General features: G+C 44.8%; 1 protein-coding gene across 11 annotated transcripts in view; it reads left to right on the forward strand.

The window, feature by feature from the left end:
• The window catches only part of GRAMD1B (GRAM domain containing 1B), a 212,365-nt gene that overhangs the window by 190,880 nt on the left and 4,506 nt on the right, over window positions 1-16,979 (forward strand). For all 11 annotated transcript variants that reach the window (XM_083713961.1, XM_083713956.1, XM_083713960.1 and 8 more), the window contains 10 exons: window positions 503-662; window positions 2,323-2,509; window positions 3,853-3,996; window positions 6,303-6,421; window positions 7,468-7,610; window positions 8,226-8,329; window positions 9,929-10,132; window positions 10,996-11,086; window positions 15,459-15,566; window positions 15,695-15,812. In XM_083713961.1, coding sequence (XP_083570087.1) covers window positions 503-662; window positions 2,323-2,509; window positions 3,853-3,996; window positions 6,303-6,421; window positions 7,468-7,610; window positions 8,226-8,329; window positions 9,929-10,132; window positions 10,996-11,086; window positions 15,459-15,566; window positions 15,695-15,812 — 1,378 coding nt within the window. The remainder of the gene's footprint in view (window positions 1-502; window positions 663-2,322; window positions 2,510-3,852; window positions 3,997-6,302; window positions 6,422-7,467; window positions 7,611-8,225; window positions 8,330-9,928; window positions 10,133-10,995; window positions 11,087-15,458; window positions 15,567-15,694; window positions 15,813-16,979) is intronic.

Below are 16,979 nucleotides of genomic sequence, written 5' to 3' on the forward strand. Positions count from 1 at the left end.
CCAGTGCCAAACACATCTTACAGTCAGAAAGTTATGATCTCCTTTCTTGTAATGTGAATCCTTTGCTTCAGATCCTACCCTCTGGAGCAGCAGGGGGGGGAAAAGCTCGCTCCATCTTCCACGTGACAGCCCTTCAGATATTTGAAGACGGCTATCATATCACCTCTCAGTCTTCTCTTCCCCAGGCTAAACATGCCCAACTCCCCCAGCCGTTCCTCATAGGGCTCGGTTTCCAAACCCTTGATCATCCCGGTCGCCCTCCTCCATGAACCTTTCAGCTTGGCAATGTCCTCCTTAAACTGTGGTGCCCAGAACTGGACACGGTACTCCAGGTGGGGACAATGATGTCACAAGGTTTCTTTCTTGTCCTGGCTGTAACAGACTGACTGAGCTCCCCTACGGGATTTTTTTTACTCCTTTGGTTTCACTCTCCGGTGCTTTTAGCAGCTGACTGATGTGAGGGCTGGCGAAATTCAACATTTGACTCTGCTTCTTCTTTTAGTTACTGTGAAGAGATCCCCGTGGAAGAAATTGAGGTGAATGACAGCTCCTCGAAAAGCAGCATGGAGGCCAAACCGGAGGCGAGCCCTCAGCTTCCTAAGAAGTCTGTCATCAATAGTAGCACATTGACACCGACAGGAAGCAGTGAAGCTCCAGTCCCAGTAGGCATTATTTCCTCTTGCAGAGTTGCATCTTTGATCTGACCCAGTGCATTGGTAGGCAGGGGACTGCTATTTAACGTAGCTTCCCCAAATTAATTTCTATCTTTCAATGTTGTTTTTTAGCCTCTAAATGCAGGGAAAGCAGTAACCGCCATGGTTCTCTTCCCTAAATAGAGAAGGAATCTGGATGGTAATTAATCTAAATATTCAAGTTCCCAGTGGATTTGGGTTGGAACACTGATGGTGGCTCTCTTGTAATCAACCTGGTGTGTGTATTTTGTTTTTAAAGCTGTAGATGGTTTTCTTTGTAGATAGTCCTTAATTGGTTTATAGTGGTGGATTTGTTTTTGTTTTTTTAAGTGTATTTACTTTTTAAGCATCGGTCTTACTATCTTCCACATACAAGTTCCGCAGCTGGGCAGATCGCCGCGCTCATTCTAAAGCTGGGTGCTGAAACATTTTCTCACGAAGGCCTGCCCACATCCTCAGAGCGCATTCCTCAAACGGCATGCCAGTTCCTTCTCACTCAATTGCCTTCTTAGCACCATAGTCTCAGTGTTGTTCAAAACAATGTCCTCTCCCTAGACAGTCTTTTCCGTTCCTAATGTAAATTCAGGGCAGATGAAGTCCTTCTTCCCGCAGCGTATAGTTAAACTATGGAACTCGCTCCCACAGGATGCAGGAAAGGCCACCAACTTTGATGGCATTAAAAGAGGATTGGACAAATTCATGGAGGGCAAGGCTATCAACATCTACCAGCCACGTGGCTATGCTCTAACTCCACTGCCTTCTGCCAGGGCCCGGCTTGCCAGTTTCCCATGGGCATCTTGGTGGCTACTGTGGACTGGATGAGCCACTGCAGGGCTCTTTGTAGGTTTTTATGATCTTACTGCTTACTTTTCTAATTTTATTTTTTCTAAATATTGCTCTCTTCTCTCATTCCCCCCTTGGGAATCCCCCATACATTGGCCAGTATGGTTGAAGCTAAAGGGACTTGGAGCCCAAAACATCTAGGGGGCTTCACATTTCCCCTATCCCTACCATAAGTATACAAAAGGGAGGTGCCCCAATATAAATGGATGTAATAAGACCATCTTGCATATAGTGTGATGGTTGCATATGTTTGTACCCCAGTGTGCATAAGAGCACCAGAAGAGTTCCAGCTGAAGGTCTGCCAGGTCCACCAACCTTCTTCCCACAATGGCTGATCAGATGCCTCTAGGAATCCCATCAGCAGGCCGTGGAAGTCAACAACTCCCCTCTCCTGTTTTTGCTTTCCAACAGCTGGTATTCAGTGTCATACGGCCTCTGAGCATGGAAGCTCCAATTATCCCTTTTTGCTAATATCCATTGCTGGACCTTCCTTGAAGGATTTATCTAATCCCCTTCTAAGGACACAAGTCAATATAAGTAAGAATTGCATTTGGCCCCAGGCTCTTTGAAACTCGCATCGTAGTCTCACAGGTTGCGAAACCATCTTAGACCACATGGAAAGGGAATCATGCTAATTTTTATGGAGCAAGCCTAGGTCTTTCTCTTTCCACAGGGAACAATGGGAAATCGCTCACACTGACCCCATAGAGTTTCAGCCATGGTTGACAAGCCTCAGCATCGCCCTTAAGGCAGCAGTAACACCCTGATCTTTCTTGCACCTTTCCAGTATGAAGGAGTAGTTCCCGAGGAAGAGGAGGTCATTGACGTCCCCTCAGAGAAGGAGCTGACAATCGCAAACCTTATCGGAGACAAGATTGAGATCATTGCCCCCATTAATTCCCCCTCCCTGGACTTCAATGACAATGAGGACATTCCAACTGAACTCAGTGATTCCTCGGAAACTCACGATGAAGGTGTGTGACTGGCGGCTGCAGGTATTGTGGTGGGTTTAACACAGGCATCCCCAAACTCGGCCCTCCAGATGCTTTGGGACCACAATTCCCATCATCCCTGACCACTGGCCCTGTTAGCTAAGGATGAGGGGAGTTGTAGTCCCAAAAGATCTGGAGGGCTGAGTTTGGGGGTGCCTGGTTTAACAGCTCCTGTAAGTGTCCCCTGCCCCCCATCTTGAATACTACAGTGGTACCACGGGTTACAGACACTTCAGGTTACAGACTCCGCTAACCCAGAAATAGTACCTTGGGTTAAGAACTTTGCTTCAGGATGAGAACAGAAATTGTGCGGTGGCGCGATGGCAGCAGCGGGAGGCCCCACTGGCTAAAGTGGTACCTCAGGTTAAGAACAGTTTCAGGTTAAGAACAGACCTCAAGAACTAATTAAGTTCTTAACCTGAGGTACCACTGTCTGACAACCAATTTGGAAGGCTCAGGACTTCCAAGCTCAAAATCCATCTGCTGGATTTCCAATGATGTCTAATATTCCTTTGTTCTTCTCTAGGTCACATGTATTGCTTGATTACTTTTAGAGTTTGCATCATCATTAGGTTAATAGTTAGACAGTCTCAGCACTGTCCACCAAAAGCAACTGCCAGACGAGTCTGCATTGATTTCAGTAAGGCTTGTGCAGGAGATGTTCCTAGATTAGTGGAGGGTGGGATTCACATGAGAGTTTTAAAATGGATTTTAGCAATATTTCATAATATAACCAGATAAGTAATAACATAAAGTCAACTTAGTGTATAAAAGCAAGGCAAGGCATACAAAAATATATGCATGAGGAATAATTACACCCAGAAGTAACTCAATACAGCCATATTTCTCTAGATGATGCAGGGAGATGTTGTTGCATATCCAGATCTGAAACGTAAGAAATAAAATACCACCAAACAGAATAGAAATGTTCAGGATTAGCCTTCTCTTTGGAGACATGTAGTTCACATGAGACTTTTGACTACTCAGGAACCAGATCAAATGGCAGAGATGTTAGAGCTCATTGAGTCCTTCTGAAGATCTCCTCTCACATTTTGCATTCATGGATCACTTTCGGAAGGGATCCCACAATCTTTCCCTACATGGAAATGTGACATCAGGTTTACTTAACTGTTTCAGGAATGAATCTGTGAGCAGGATCAGCATTCCCTTTGGGGTCCTGCTTGCGGACTCATCTCTGGAACTGACAATCTCAAAATCAGTGTCATGTTTGCAGGCATCGTAAGTGTTCCCCTGAGCCCAGACTATTGCGTCCAGGTGTGTCAGGTGAAAGACTGCAACGTTAAGCTCTCTGCTTCTTTATACAGGGGAAGTTCAGGCCTTTTACGATGATCTGAATGGACGGCAGTACATGAACGAAGTCTTCAATTTTAGTGTGGATAAGCTGTATGACCTGCTCTTCACAGACTCTCCATTCTTGAGGGACTTTATGGAGCAGCGGCGGTTTTCTGGTAAGCTTGGGAACTCCTTGCCTATTTACATCAGTCAATAGTACTCTTTAGCACCGGCTTACATCATTTTTCTTTAGTCAAGCCTATCCAGATACGTGAAATGTTGACACTTCTCTCAACCTGTTTTTAGCTTTCTGTTGATTTGATTTTTTTATTTCATTTTAATCTGACTGTTTCTAACTGTTTTTACTGATGATTTCATCATTTTAAACTTTCTGTAAACTGCTTTGTGGTTGTTGGGTTGTTGTTGTTGTTTACAATCAAGGGCTATATAAATTTTAATAAATAAAATGTTGCACATCCATACTACAAATCTGAATCAGTTTCAAATGTCAGAATGACATGCCGCACAACCAAAGGTCTTTGAGGATTTGTAGTTCTACAGCAGTTGCTCAAGATCACCAGCAAACCATTCTCTATGCCTCTCATAACATTGTAGTTCCCAAGATTTGGGTCAGAAAATGTGGCGGGGAGGGTGATCTTCCTGAATTCATTTTGTAACCTTAACCCTCAGCCAAAGTAACAATGAGGGTTTTTGTCCCATTGCCTGAGTTCTGCATCATGGTTTTATTTTTTATGACAATGGAAAACCAAGAAGAAGAAAATGTTCTTGCTGGTGGCAAAAGGACAACCCCCCCACAATTCTTCCACCCCACCCTGCCCAGCACCTAATTTGTATTTTATTTGGATCATTGATATCACACGTTTTCCTCCAAGCAGCTCAGATTGGGATATTGAGTCGGACGGGACATTGCCACACCTTCAGCAGAGATGCTCGTGATTAGTGGGGTTCTCTGGAGTTGTTCAGCTCCCCTGGGCAACTCCACCAGACTTTATCAAAACTCTTCCTAAGTTCTGCCAAACCCCTGTGAGAACATGTGCAAGTCTAATCGAAAACCTCCCTGAAAACAGTTCCTATAGATCTTCAGCAAACCTCCCCAAATTCCCTTTGAAAATTCACTTAGATAAACTACAGGTACCTGAAACTCACCTGAGGACCATCTGGCCGGTCTCATCAGATTGCAACACCTCACAAATTAGAGGGGCCTCAGTGTGAATCCAGCCGTGGTTTGGCTCAAGTAATGTGAACTTTGGGCCTGAAAGCCCTGGGATGAAATCCCACCCCCTTCTCTCTCTGTGGCCTTGGGCAAATTACTATTTTTTGCCCTCAGTTTCCTGTTTTAAAAATGGGAACTTTTAATGGCCCACTTGATCAATGGAAGGGAGAACAGGATTTAGGATAAAAGGCACCACATGCATACCAAACAATAAGCCTTCTGTGTCCACCCTGCTGAGTCTGCCAGCTGGGGTGGAGGTGGGGCTGTGGCTTGACTTTGGTCATGGGAGTCATTTTTATTTTCCCCTGGGAACTGCGTTGTGCTTTGCATTCTCACCCACTGGCCTTTGTTTTGAACATAAGAAGAGCCTGTGGGATCAGTCCATTGGCCCATTAGTTGCACGTCCTGCTCTCACAGTGGCCAACCAGATGTTGTAATGGGAAACCCACAAGCAAGACTTGAGCACAGAAGCCCTCTCCCCTCCTGTGGTTTTCAGTAGCTGGTATTCAGAAGCACTGCTGCCTCCAGCTCATAGCTGTCAACTGTCCCTTATTTGGCGGGAAACTCCCTTATCCCAGCACCGTGTCCTGCTGCTGTCCCTTATTGATAATGCCCTTAAATTTCCCGGGTTTCAAAGGAAGTAGCTCCTCTCCCTCCCTCCCTGCCGGCCAGGGAGGAGGGAGGCTCCAACTGTGTTGCTTGCCTGCGTTGCTCACCCAATAAGGAGTCTAAGAACTGGGGGGTGGAGCTTGCATGCCTTGTGCCGATCAAATCGGACGTGTTGCCTGGGGACTCGCCTTTGCTCAGTGCTTCCCAGCGGAGAGGTGACGGTGGTTTTCCTTGCTGCATCCCCTTGGCAGGGTTGCTGTGCTGTGGGAACCACCGCTTGAGGCTTTGTTTGGCTGCTGGCTGGGCTTTCTGCCTTTGGCTCGGAGGGGCTCAGAAGCTGAACATACCTGTGCCCGGAAAATCCCTTATTTTGGCTGCTGATCCCTTATTTTCAAGGCTGCTGGTCCCTTATTTTCAAATCTATAAGTTGACAGCTATGTTCCAGCTGTGAAGGAAGAGTTTGTCCATCCTGGCTGGTAGTCATCAGTTACCTCCTGCTCCATGAATTTATCTAATCCTCTTTCAAAGCCATCCAAGTTGGTGGCCTTGAGCGCCTCTTGTGGCAGAGAGTTCCAGTGTTTAACTGTGCGCTGTGTGAAGAAGCACTTTTCTTTCATCTGTTCCTCTCTCTTTTCCCAGACATTGTCTTTCATCCCTGGAAGAAGGAAGAAACTGGCAATCAGAGCAGAGTTATCCTTTATACCATCACCCTCACCAACCCTCTAGCCCCCAAAACTGCCACTGTCACTGAGACTCAGGTGAGAAGCCCGAAGCCTGCACTGGGCTGTTCAGCTTGAAGTGAGGATGGTTCAGTTAAGGCTGCAGAGGCCCCATTCACATTATACATTTAAAGCACTACGACATCACTTTAAACAGTCATGGCTTCCCCCAAAGAATTCTGGGAGCTGTAGTTTGTTAAAGGTTCTGAGAGTTGATAGGAGACCCCAATTCCCAGAGCTGCAATTCCCAGCGTGGTTTTATCAGTCAATCACTCTAAACTACAGGGAGCTCTAAGCTACAGGGAACTCTGTATGTAAGGGAACTCTAAGCTACAGCTCCCAGAATTATTTGAAGGAAACCATGACTGTTTAAAGTGATGTCATAGTGCTTTAAATGTTTGTTGTAAATGTGGACATAGACTCTGTGTGCATTCAGACATGGTGTATATTGTATTAATTTCCCTGATAATGTTAGCACTCCTGTCTCATTTTCTAACGTTCCTTTCCTGCCGCAGTACCTGTTGCATTATGGAACTATGGCTTTTTTTACCGATATACCAGCACATCACGCTAAATTTCAATCACACGTGGTGTTGCACAGCAACTAATGTCATTGGACAGCATTGCTACTCTCCCGCCCTGTCCACACATGCCTGCTTCTGTTCCCCCATGATTCCCCCATGAAAATGTCAGGAAAGAACTGTGTGCTAGTATAGCATAATTTTGTGAAATAAATTATGAAATACATATATTGCCCCAAACTCCGACACTTTACTCCCATGATTTTCCAGGTTAAAGGGGTTGCAAACCGATTTTTTTTTCTAGAATCAAGTAACACTGAAATGAGCACCAAACCCATGCTATACCCCATTAGTTTTCCAAAAGCGACTCTTACATCATGTGAAAGCTCAGATCATAGAACCATAGAGTTGGGGTCATCTAGTCCAAACACTCTGCAGTGCAGGAATATTTTACCCGCCGTGGGGCTCAAACCTACAATCCGAAGAGTAAGAGTCTTATGCTGTATAGACTGAGCTATTCCGTGTGATCACAGCCTCTGTCTGTTCTCTCTCTGCTTTCTCCAGACAATGTACAAAGCAAGCCAAGAGAGCGAGTGCTATGTGATAGATGCAGAGGTGCTAACTCACGATGTCCCCTACCATGATTATTTCTATACAATTAATCGTTACACATTGACGCGCGTTGCCAGAAACAAATGCCGACTCAGGTGGGTATGGCAGGGCTATAGCTTTGCGATATTAGCAAGGACTGTGATAAACGGAGTTGAATGACACCTGCCCAGATAGGTTGCTGCTGCTCATATTTCTAAGCTTGGAAATACAAGTCTCAGAGGCTAGTAACACTCAGTTTACTCTAAGCCAGGAGGGCGGGAGACATTTTTCAGCCAGAGGACTATGTGGTCTCGTGAACTTTCCAAGAGCTGCATGCCAGTGGAGGGCGAAACCAGAGGCAAAAGCAGATAGAGTGACACATTTAGGATTATGATGATTATATCGTCACCATCATTGATTTATTAATTTTCTTCTAAACCATCGTCTCAAGGCAATTTACACTTAAGAAAATTGAGAACAGCTGAAAACAAAAGACAGCAATTTAATACGTTGCTGAAAATGGCACAAGACCTTTTAAGAAAGACAGACAGACAGAAAGAAAATTCCTTGAATTTGGAGCAAGGAGAGTATTAAATGTAGTTTCAGAGGAATACCATGTTTGGAAAACGTTTCACGTTGAAAATCCAAAAGCAGGTAATTGGTAGTAACAAATGTTCATGAGGCCAAAGTTACGGCTCTTGGAAGTGACCTCTTCTTTCTTTCTTCTTTAGGGTTTCTACAGAGCTACGATACAGGAAACAGCCATGGGGGCTGGTGAAATCTTTCATTGAGAAGAACTTCTGGAGTGGCCTAGATGATTATTTCCGCCATTTAGGTGAGATCTCGCTAGAGCAAGGGTTGGGGAATCTTTGGCCCTCCAGATGTTGTTGCAGACCAACCCCCATCAGCTTCAGCCAGCCTGGTCCAATGATCAGAAATGATGGGAGTCATAAAACAACAGCATTTGGACTGTAGACCACAGATTTTCTGACCCTGAGCTACAGCATCTAGTTATGTTTCCATTTGTTTGTTGTGATGGCATATGACGGAACTCCATAAAACTCAACCAATGGAGTAGATAAAACCGAGCCTTTGAAACATTTCAGAATGTCAAAAGGTTTCCTTTTAGTATTTTAGCCCTGCATGCTAATACTAAAGGTCTCCATTATTATCCTAATATTATTATATTATACCTGAAGGAGCGTCTCCACCCCCATCATCCATCCCGGACACTGAGGTTCCCCAGTGCCGAGGACTTTCTGGCAGTTCCCTCGCTGCAAGAAGTGAGGTTACAGGGAACCAGGCAGTGGTTCTCAGTAGTGGCACCTGCCCTGTGGAACGCCCTCCCAGCAGCTGTCAAGGCAATAAACAACTATTTTACTTTTAAAAGACAACTGTTTTCCCTGTTTAGGGAAGTTTTAATGTCTGATGCTGTATTGTTTTTAATATTCAGTTGAAAGCTGCCCAGAGTAGCTGAGGAAACCCAGTCAGATGGGCGGGATATAAATATTATTATTGTTGTTGTTGTTGTTGTTAAAAATTGGTATACCACAGATCTCAGGGAATTCCCAAGATAAAATTACAATATAAAAACCACAAAATGCATAATAAAAATAAGAACAAAAGCAAATCAATAATCCCCCCTCTCCCACAACATATTTAAAAGGGCACCAGATGTCAAACAGCCAAAGGCCTGGTTAAAGCGGAATGTTTTCACCTGCCACCTAAATGGTGAACCAATGCAGAAAAGGCCTGTTCTGATATTGCCTCCCTCTGGACCTCTCATGTATTAATAATAGTATTGGTATTATTAAATGTATTACCCACCCTTCAGCAGCAGGTCCCAGAGCATGTTATGATGATTCAGATTACAACCAAATTTAACAGATTACAACCGAAGAAGTAAGAGTGGGCCCCTGAAAACACACATCTCAGGTGTCAACGAGGTGTGTTTTCATCATTCCCCAAAAGCTATATAGTGAGGGTTTCGGGCACACCTCTGCTGGGAGGGAATTCCACAACTCTGGGGCTACCACAGAGAATGCCCTGTCCTGAGCCGTCACCACTCCAAAATTCTGAGGGAGTGAGAGGGTTTCTACGGAAGAAGGTAGTGTCTCAGATATTTGGGGAATGTGTTATTTAGAGCTTTAAACACTAACCTGAGGCACCTCAGATTGGGCCCTGAAATGAACTGGCAGTGTATATGTGCAGAAAAAAAGCAACTGGCAGTTCTTGGGGTTCATTATATGTAAATGTATTTCTGTCCCTTGAAGCTACTGGCTCGATGGGGTGGGGTTGGGGAGGCTGAAAACAGGCGCTGTTGTGATGATGCCTGTCTGTGCCCCTGGCCATAACCCCCGTTGTGGCTGAAGTGAAAGCGGTGCCTTCTCTCCATGACCGATACCTGCCCCCTCCCCCCGGCTTTCCCTGGCAGAGAGTGAACTGACCAAAACAGAGAGCACATATCTAGCCGAGCTCCATCGAGAATCCCCCAAAGTGAAGGCAAGCAAGCAATCTACAGTGCGCCGGAGGAAGCGGCCCCATACTCACCTGAGGGGGCCTCACCTGGAGGAAGTGCTGAGCCCTGTAACCACCCCCACAGATGAGGAAGCTGTAGGTCGAATCAAGCGTGTGGCAGGTAAGGAGACCATGTGCAAATGGGGGCAGGGTGGGGGGACATGTTTAGGCTTATAGGATGGACAGAGGCCCCAGATCCTTCTGAGGTAGTTTTGTTGAGGGTGTGGAATAGGGGTCCCTAAGGGGAAATGGTTTTCCTAGAGTAGCACTTCCCAAATTGTGGCGCAGGGTACGCGAAAGGGTTTCAAAAGGTAAATGGCAGACTTTTTCACTTGACTGTATCATAGATGAAACAGTATTATTACAACTATCCCGAAATGATCTTTGCCTGAGAAGGGGTACCCCAATAAGACTAGGCTCTAAAATGGGGCATGTGGTTATTGTAAGTTTGGGAAACACTGTCGTACAGCGTTGTTGATATTAAACCATAGCGTGGGTGACCAAAAGAGGATTCTCTTCCCTAATATGTGTTTATGTTATGGAATGTATAGACCACTTGATTGTAAGGGGGGGGCGGGGGACCATGAAATAAAACTATGAATTATCAGACAAAACCAAACCACACTTAAAATGACTATTTAAAACATTTTTTAAAAATTATAATCAGTAAGAAGCTAAAAACAGATTTAAACAAGTCTCAGTCTTCTACATTTCTGGATAGGGATTGCCTTAAGCAAAAAATGTGTTCAGCAGATCCCGAAAAGAGTACAGGAAAGCAGCTAGCTAGGCATCAATAGGCAGGGAGTTCAGAAGCGTAGTTGGTGCCACTTCAAAATATTGATTTATTACAAATGCAGAAGGAGTATTATGTGACGTCTGTAATGATGCCAGTTCTGCAGAGCGAATATATGGGACATATGCTTTTGGGTGTGTTTAAGGGAAGGGACTTTACCTCTTCAGTGTAAAACGAACGCTGCTTTCCAGGTTCCACTCAAACACGGCATATCCCTGAGGAAAGTCCCAGCGGCTTCCACCTGCAGAGCGTCTCAAAATTGCTGCTCATTATCAGTTGTGTGTAAGTGATTCTTCGACCTGGTTTGTCAGTTTCCTTGTTCTGTTACTGTGCTCTATCTCTCCCTCTCTCTCCCCCTCCCTCCCTACATTTTAGTCTGCAGTCTAGTAGGATTATAATGGTGTTAAGAATTTTATTTTTTAGTTTTTGGTAAATTGATCCCTCCCACCCAGATTTTGAGGTATCCCAAGTCCATTCCCCTCACCTTGAATCAGGTTCACATTCCTGGGGATCCTAGGAGGTGTTTTGGCATTAATAGATGTTGAAGAGGGAGTGGTTGTTTATGTGGGCAGGGGAAGAGCTGGGGCAGGGCAGATGGGGAAGGAGACAAAGCCAAGAGGCAACTGTGGAGAGGATTGCGGAATGAACTGCTTCTTTGCCAAGAGTCAATTGGGAAAAGACCCAGCATGTTTGGGAAAGAGGAATTCAAGGGTTGAGAGGGTTCAGGCTTCTGCAGAGCTTTCTTACGGTTTGCGATGTGATTGTGCGCCCTCCTCCTCCTCTCCAGAGAAAAATGGTGTGGCCCGTTTTTGCACAGGAAGCAGAGGAGTATAACTCTGCAACACATAAGCATTTAAATTTGTTGTGACGATAATATGTTTTGCTCCGTTTGTGGCGTTTCCTGTTTTTGGTTAAGTTTGGGGACCTTTTAGCTGTGGACTGGTCCAACTTTGAAGGCAATAAGGTGTACCAGCTGAATTAAAAGCAAGGGAAACCCCAGCATCTATCATCTCCCCAGCTTCAAATTCACTCATCCACACTCATCCAGCATTTTAAAATGCTGTGCCTGTTGGTTGGTCTGGAAGAATGTTTTCATTCATTTTTTAAAAGCAGAACTGTGTTTTTTAATAAAATAAAATAATGCCAGATAAATTGAACTCTACAGAGTTTTGGAATGACTTGACCATTTGCTGAATAAGACTCTGAATGAACACACACAAATGTGTGAATCTAGGAACTCATCTGCACTATACATTTGAAGCAGTGTCCTACCACATTAGAATGAATCTTTGTTTGCATCACCCATTGGCCATAGCAATAAAACAACAATACAATACAATACACAAAGAATAGAAATAAAAGTTCAGTTATATAAAATACATTTTGGGATTTTGAATCAATAGTCAAATGCTGGATCTTATTCTGATTGCCCCAGCTAAAAACCTTGCAACCTTTGCTGTCACCTGCTCATCTTGATCTGCCAAGAGAAAGGACACTGTGGCAGTGGTTGGGTGACCCAGAATGGACAATAAAAGAGGGGTGATAACCTCATTCCTCAAGTCTTTATAAAGAGTGCAAGCCAGAAGGGCATGCGCCACCAATTCGAGACTGCCATCTCCACAGGGACATAAGCACTTTTTGTGTGGAATCTGTTGGAATCGTCCCTCAAGTACAACCAAGGGCAAGATATTCAATCTTGTGAGTGTAAAAGCGCGTCTATATTTTAGAATTGCTAGGTTATGCAGATAGGGTGCCGGAGAATTGAAATGGGAAGGTGGAAACTAGTCATACCATTGTGTCCAAGTTGTTCTGATGCTCGATATCATTTAGGCAGCAACAAATTAGACTGTTTGCTTTACTAAAACCCAAAGTGAGTAGCTGTTGTGGTGATAACCACAAGAGTGAAGTTTTTGATAGACAATTATAGTCTAGGCGCTTTAAATTTTTGTGGCTTCCTCCAAACAATCCTGGGAACTGTAGCTCAAAGACCCCTACCCCTACTCCCCTCCTAGAGCTACAGTTCCCAGAGTGGCCTATCAACCCCTCTTTAAAGAGATAATTGGGAATTGTAGCTCTGGGAGGGGAATAGGGACCACCTCAGTGCCCTTAAAAAATGACAGCTCCCAAGGAGTAATAGTACCACTCTTATTCCGCCTTGGTCAGACCACACCTGGAATACAGTGTCCAGTTCTTGTTGCCACAATTTAAGAGGGATGTTGACAAACTGGAACGAGTGTAGAAGAAGGCAACAAAGATGGTCAAGGGTCTGGAAACCAAGCCTTATGAGGAACAGTTGAGGGAGCTGGTTACGTTTTGCCTGGAAAAGGAGACTGAAAGGAGATATGATAGCCATTTCAAATATCTCAAGAGTTGTCACATGGGAGATGGAGCAAGCTTGTTTTCTCCTGCTCTGGTAGATAGGTCTCAAACCAATGGCTAGCTAAAAGTCTAGCTATAAGACTAATTTGTCTGGGTATGCTGTACAGCCTTAGGTACTTTGTTTGGTTCAGTTGCAGTTTGTCTCTACAAGCTGATGACTCAAACAGTGGTGCCACCTGCTGGTGGAAACCACAACAATCAGAGGCTCTGCCATCTAAGTCCACATACATAGCCTTGAAAGGGGGGGCAGGTTCTGCAAATGAAATAAATCAGATATCTATCCTTAATTTGCATACCAGGTTTTGATTGACATAAAGGCTTTGTTTCTGTACGTGCAAGCGGTTGTTGTTTATTGGTTCTGTTTGTTTTTGTTTTTGATGGTGCTCAGGAATTGGGGAAGAGAGTATTTATTTTCATTTACCTATTATCTTTCTACCCCACCTTTTCTCCCAAGGGGCTCATGGTGAAGGCATACATGGTTCCCCCTTGCATTTTATCCACACAACAGCCCTGTGAGGTAGGCTAGGCTAAGAGTCTGGCCCAAGGTAACCCAATGAGCTTCATGACTTTAGTATAGATTCAAATGCTGGTCTCTCCCAGGTCCCTGTTCCAACATGCTAGCTACTACGACACATGGAAACCATGTCCTTGTTGTTGAAGGGTAGACCAGTGACCATGCAGGGGGAAGGGTCCTAAGGCTCCTGGATAGCAGCCGGAAACTGCTCCTCAAAGATGTCTTAGTCTCACCCTCGCCCACTGTTGCACAAAGACCCCCTTCCCCACTCCACATGCCTAGTTTTTCTTCTCATTTTGCATCAACTCCCCAAGGAACTCTGTGGTTTTGCCTCTTGACACTGAGTGCTGGTTACATCCTGCCTTTGCTATCCTAAGCTTCTCGGGATTTGGAGTTAGCTGTGCCCTCTGGTACATGGCATGACGAGTGCTGTGCACCTCCCTGCCCCTTGCCCCGCTGCTGCATCACCAATGTTGGGTGTCTTCTTCTTCTCTCCTCTTCACATGCTCTGCAACCCCTCTCCCCAGTATGTGTCTGTTGTGTGTCCTTTAGAAGAATTACCCACCCCCTTGCGGTTTTCTCCTCTCTCAACTCTAGTTGTGTTTCTAACCTTCGCCTCCTCCATCTTTTCTCTTCCCTGCTCCCATTAGGATTTGTTTCAGGTACCGTCTCCTCCTACTTCTTCTTCTTCACCTTGATTTCCTCTCACCTGTCTCTTTCCGCCTCCCAGCCTGCTGGACTTTTGCTTTTTTTAACGCTGTCTGTCTGATCTCTGCTCAGATCCTCCTGGGCTGTGCTTCTTTTTCTTCCCTTTTTCATGTCATTTTGTTGCTGCTCCCCAAAACTTAACAAAGAACCCCTCTTTTCCATTCAGCTCTCAGGTGAGGGTGGCTCTAGCTGTGCTGCGTTATTTCTGTCCTGCTTTAGAAAGCTCATGCAGCTTTTCCCACCTGGGCTGAAAGATGACCTCCAGAAGGTGAAGGAAGGGGGCAGCAAGAGAGGAGGGAGCCTCCTATTCTGGCTCCTGAGCTCCCCCTGCTCCATCTGTTTCAGAAAGGAGGATGGAGGGGAGCAAGTCAGGTTCAGCCCAGGGACTCTTGACTTGCCGAGCTCCCAACACTGTATGCATGTTGCGTCAGAAGGGTGGGGACTGTGGGCTCAGCATCTCCTATAAGGTGGGCTTATCCCCACCTTACCCCCAAATCTGCTTTACCCACAAAACCTCAAGGTGGCTTACAATAAATGCTGGGGTGTCAGGCGGACCAGATGTTTCTATAGTAAGTGAATACTTTGAAACTCTTCTGCTCAGGGTGTCCCCTCAATGTTGAAACTTGGGCATGTCCGATCATGAATAAGATACTTACTTTATCAAACCTTTATTAGGCATTATGGAAATAAAACCTTAAAAGAGAAAATAACATATAAAAGCCTTGAAATATATATAAAAAAGCAGCAGTTTGCTAAATGCATATATATATATATACATATAGAGTCAGTGGTTTTCCTTGTTATCCTGCTCCTTGGAGGACTGCTACCAAAAACTCGGCTTCATGAATAAGATATGCACGGTGAATCCATAGAATGGGTTCAGCATGCACAAATGCACAGGGCTTCATTTCATCACATAAAAAGGACAGTGAGTATCTGTCTGAGGCTTTTCAGAAAAGGGGTCCTCCTAGTTGTTGGGGCTTTGTGTGTCAGTTGGAGGAAGGGCCCCAGTCCAGCTTGCATGTCTTTCATTTTTCTTCTTTCCCTCTCCAGTCTGGTGCTTTTGGTAATCCTCAACATGATGCTGTTCTACAAACTCTGGATGTTGGAATACACTACTCAAACCCTCACAGCATGGCAGGGTCTACGGTTACAGGAAAGGTAACACACCCTACAAGCAAAATTTCACTCTGTCCCTCTTGTGGACAAACCACCATTGAAACCCAATAATGTAAAAAACAACTCTGCACTGCCTCCCAGGGCTCATCTTTCCTTCTGTGCCCTGACAGGTTACCCCAGTCCCAGACTGAATGGGCCCAGTTATTAGAGTCCCAGCAGAAGTATCATGACACAGAGCTTCAGAAGTGGCGAGAGATCATCAAATCGTCCGTGATTCTCCTAGATCAGGTGAGAACTTGCACCTAGAATCCTGGTATGGATGTGACTGACCTTTTCCCCTGCATGCCACCAGTTGAAATAACAAACCATTTGCCAGAGGCACAGGGGGATGAACATGGTTCATGTTTTCTACAGCACTGTGGAAGAGCTAATTACTCGTGGAAGGGAGATTTGAACAGAAAATAAAATGCTTCAGAGTCAATAAGATGGGAAATCATTATTTTTGAACTTTAGTTAACTTGGCTGCTGATCTTGAAGCACAGATTTCCCTTCACCCTCCCCAAGAGAGCCTTGCACACTTTTTTAAACCGAAAGGCGCTATCATGGGGCTTCTAGCTTTTGCCTTGGGGGTTGCTAATTGCTTATCCTTTTTCTAGCAAATTAGAATACATTAGTGTGGTTGCAGACTCCCCACCCCCACCCCCTGGGCACCCATATGTCTTTCTGTGTGCTGTAACTTAATGGTGAAGTGTTACTCCGCTGCCACACTAAATGCACACAGCCAGTGGCTCTGATCCACCAATTTGCTTTCTCTGTGTGTAGAGCATATCCCAGTGTGTGGTGACTTGGAGAGCCATACAAGTGAGACGCCTAAAGGCATCATTCACCTCAGAGCAATCAGCAAGCAGATGTTTGGCCATCATGTTTGACACATGTGAGATGACTGGACCCATGTGTGTGTGAGGGAGATAGCTATTGTTTTTAAGACAACAAAACTGCGTAGTACCCTCACTTGGCAAGCTGTTAGGAAATGGGGTCTTGCCATCAGGAAAGGAAAGCCCTCAGAAAAGTGGGTACTTCAGGGAACCTCTGTCTACATCAGCTGCAGGAGCTATTCAATTTCAGTTGCATCTCCCTTTGTTTGTGTGGAGTTTCCTCCGTTAAAATGAACAGGGAAGTCTATATATGCAAGTGTGTTTGTTTGGTATTTATTTATTTATTTATTTATTTATTTATTTATTTATTTCTACCCCACTTTTTCCCAGAACTGTGACCCGGGGCAGCTTATGAAAATTAAAACCGAATGCTAAAAAATCACACAAAAGATGATAGTTAGAAAGTAACTGAACTATAATTGAATTAAAACAATGTCAAAAGCAAATCTGTTAAAATATGGATTGCAAAAACAGCACAGCAGTATTTGAAAGCTTCCCTTCCCATTTTTTGGTCTTGCAG

Source organism: Podarcis gaigeae, assembly GCF_964106915.1.
Source record: "Podarcis gaigeae genome assembly, chromosome: 15".
NCBI classification, from domain to species: domain Eukaryota; kingdom Metazoa; phylum Chordata; class Lepidosauria; order Squamata; family Lacertidae; genus Podarcis; species Podarcis gaigeae.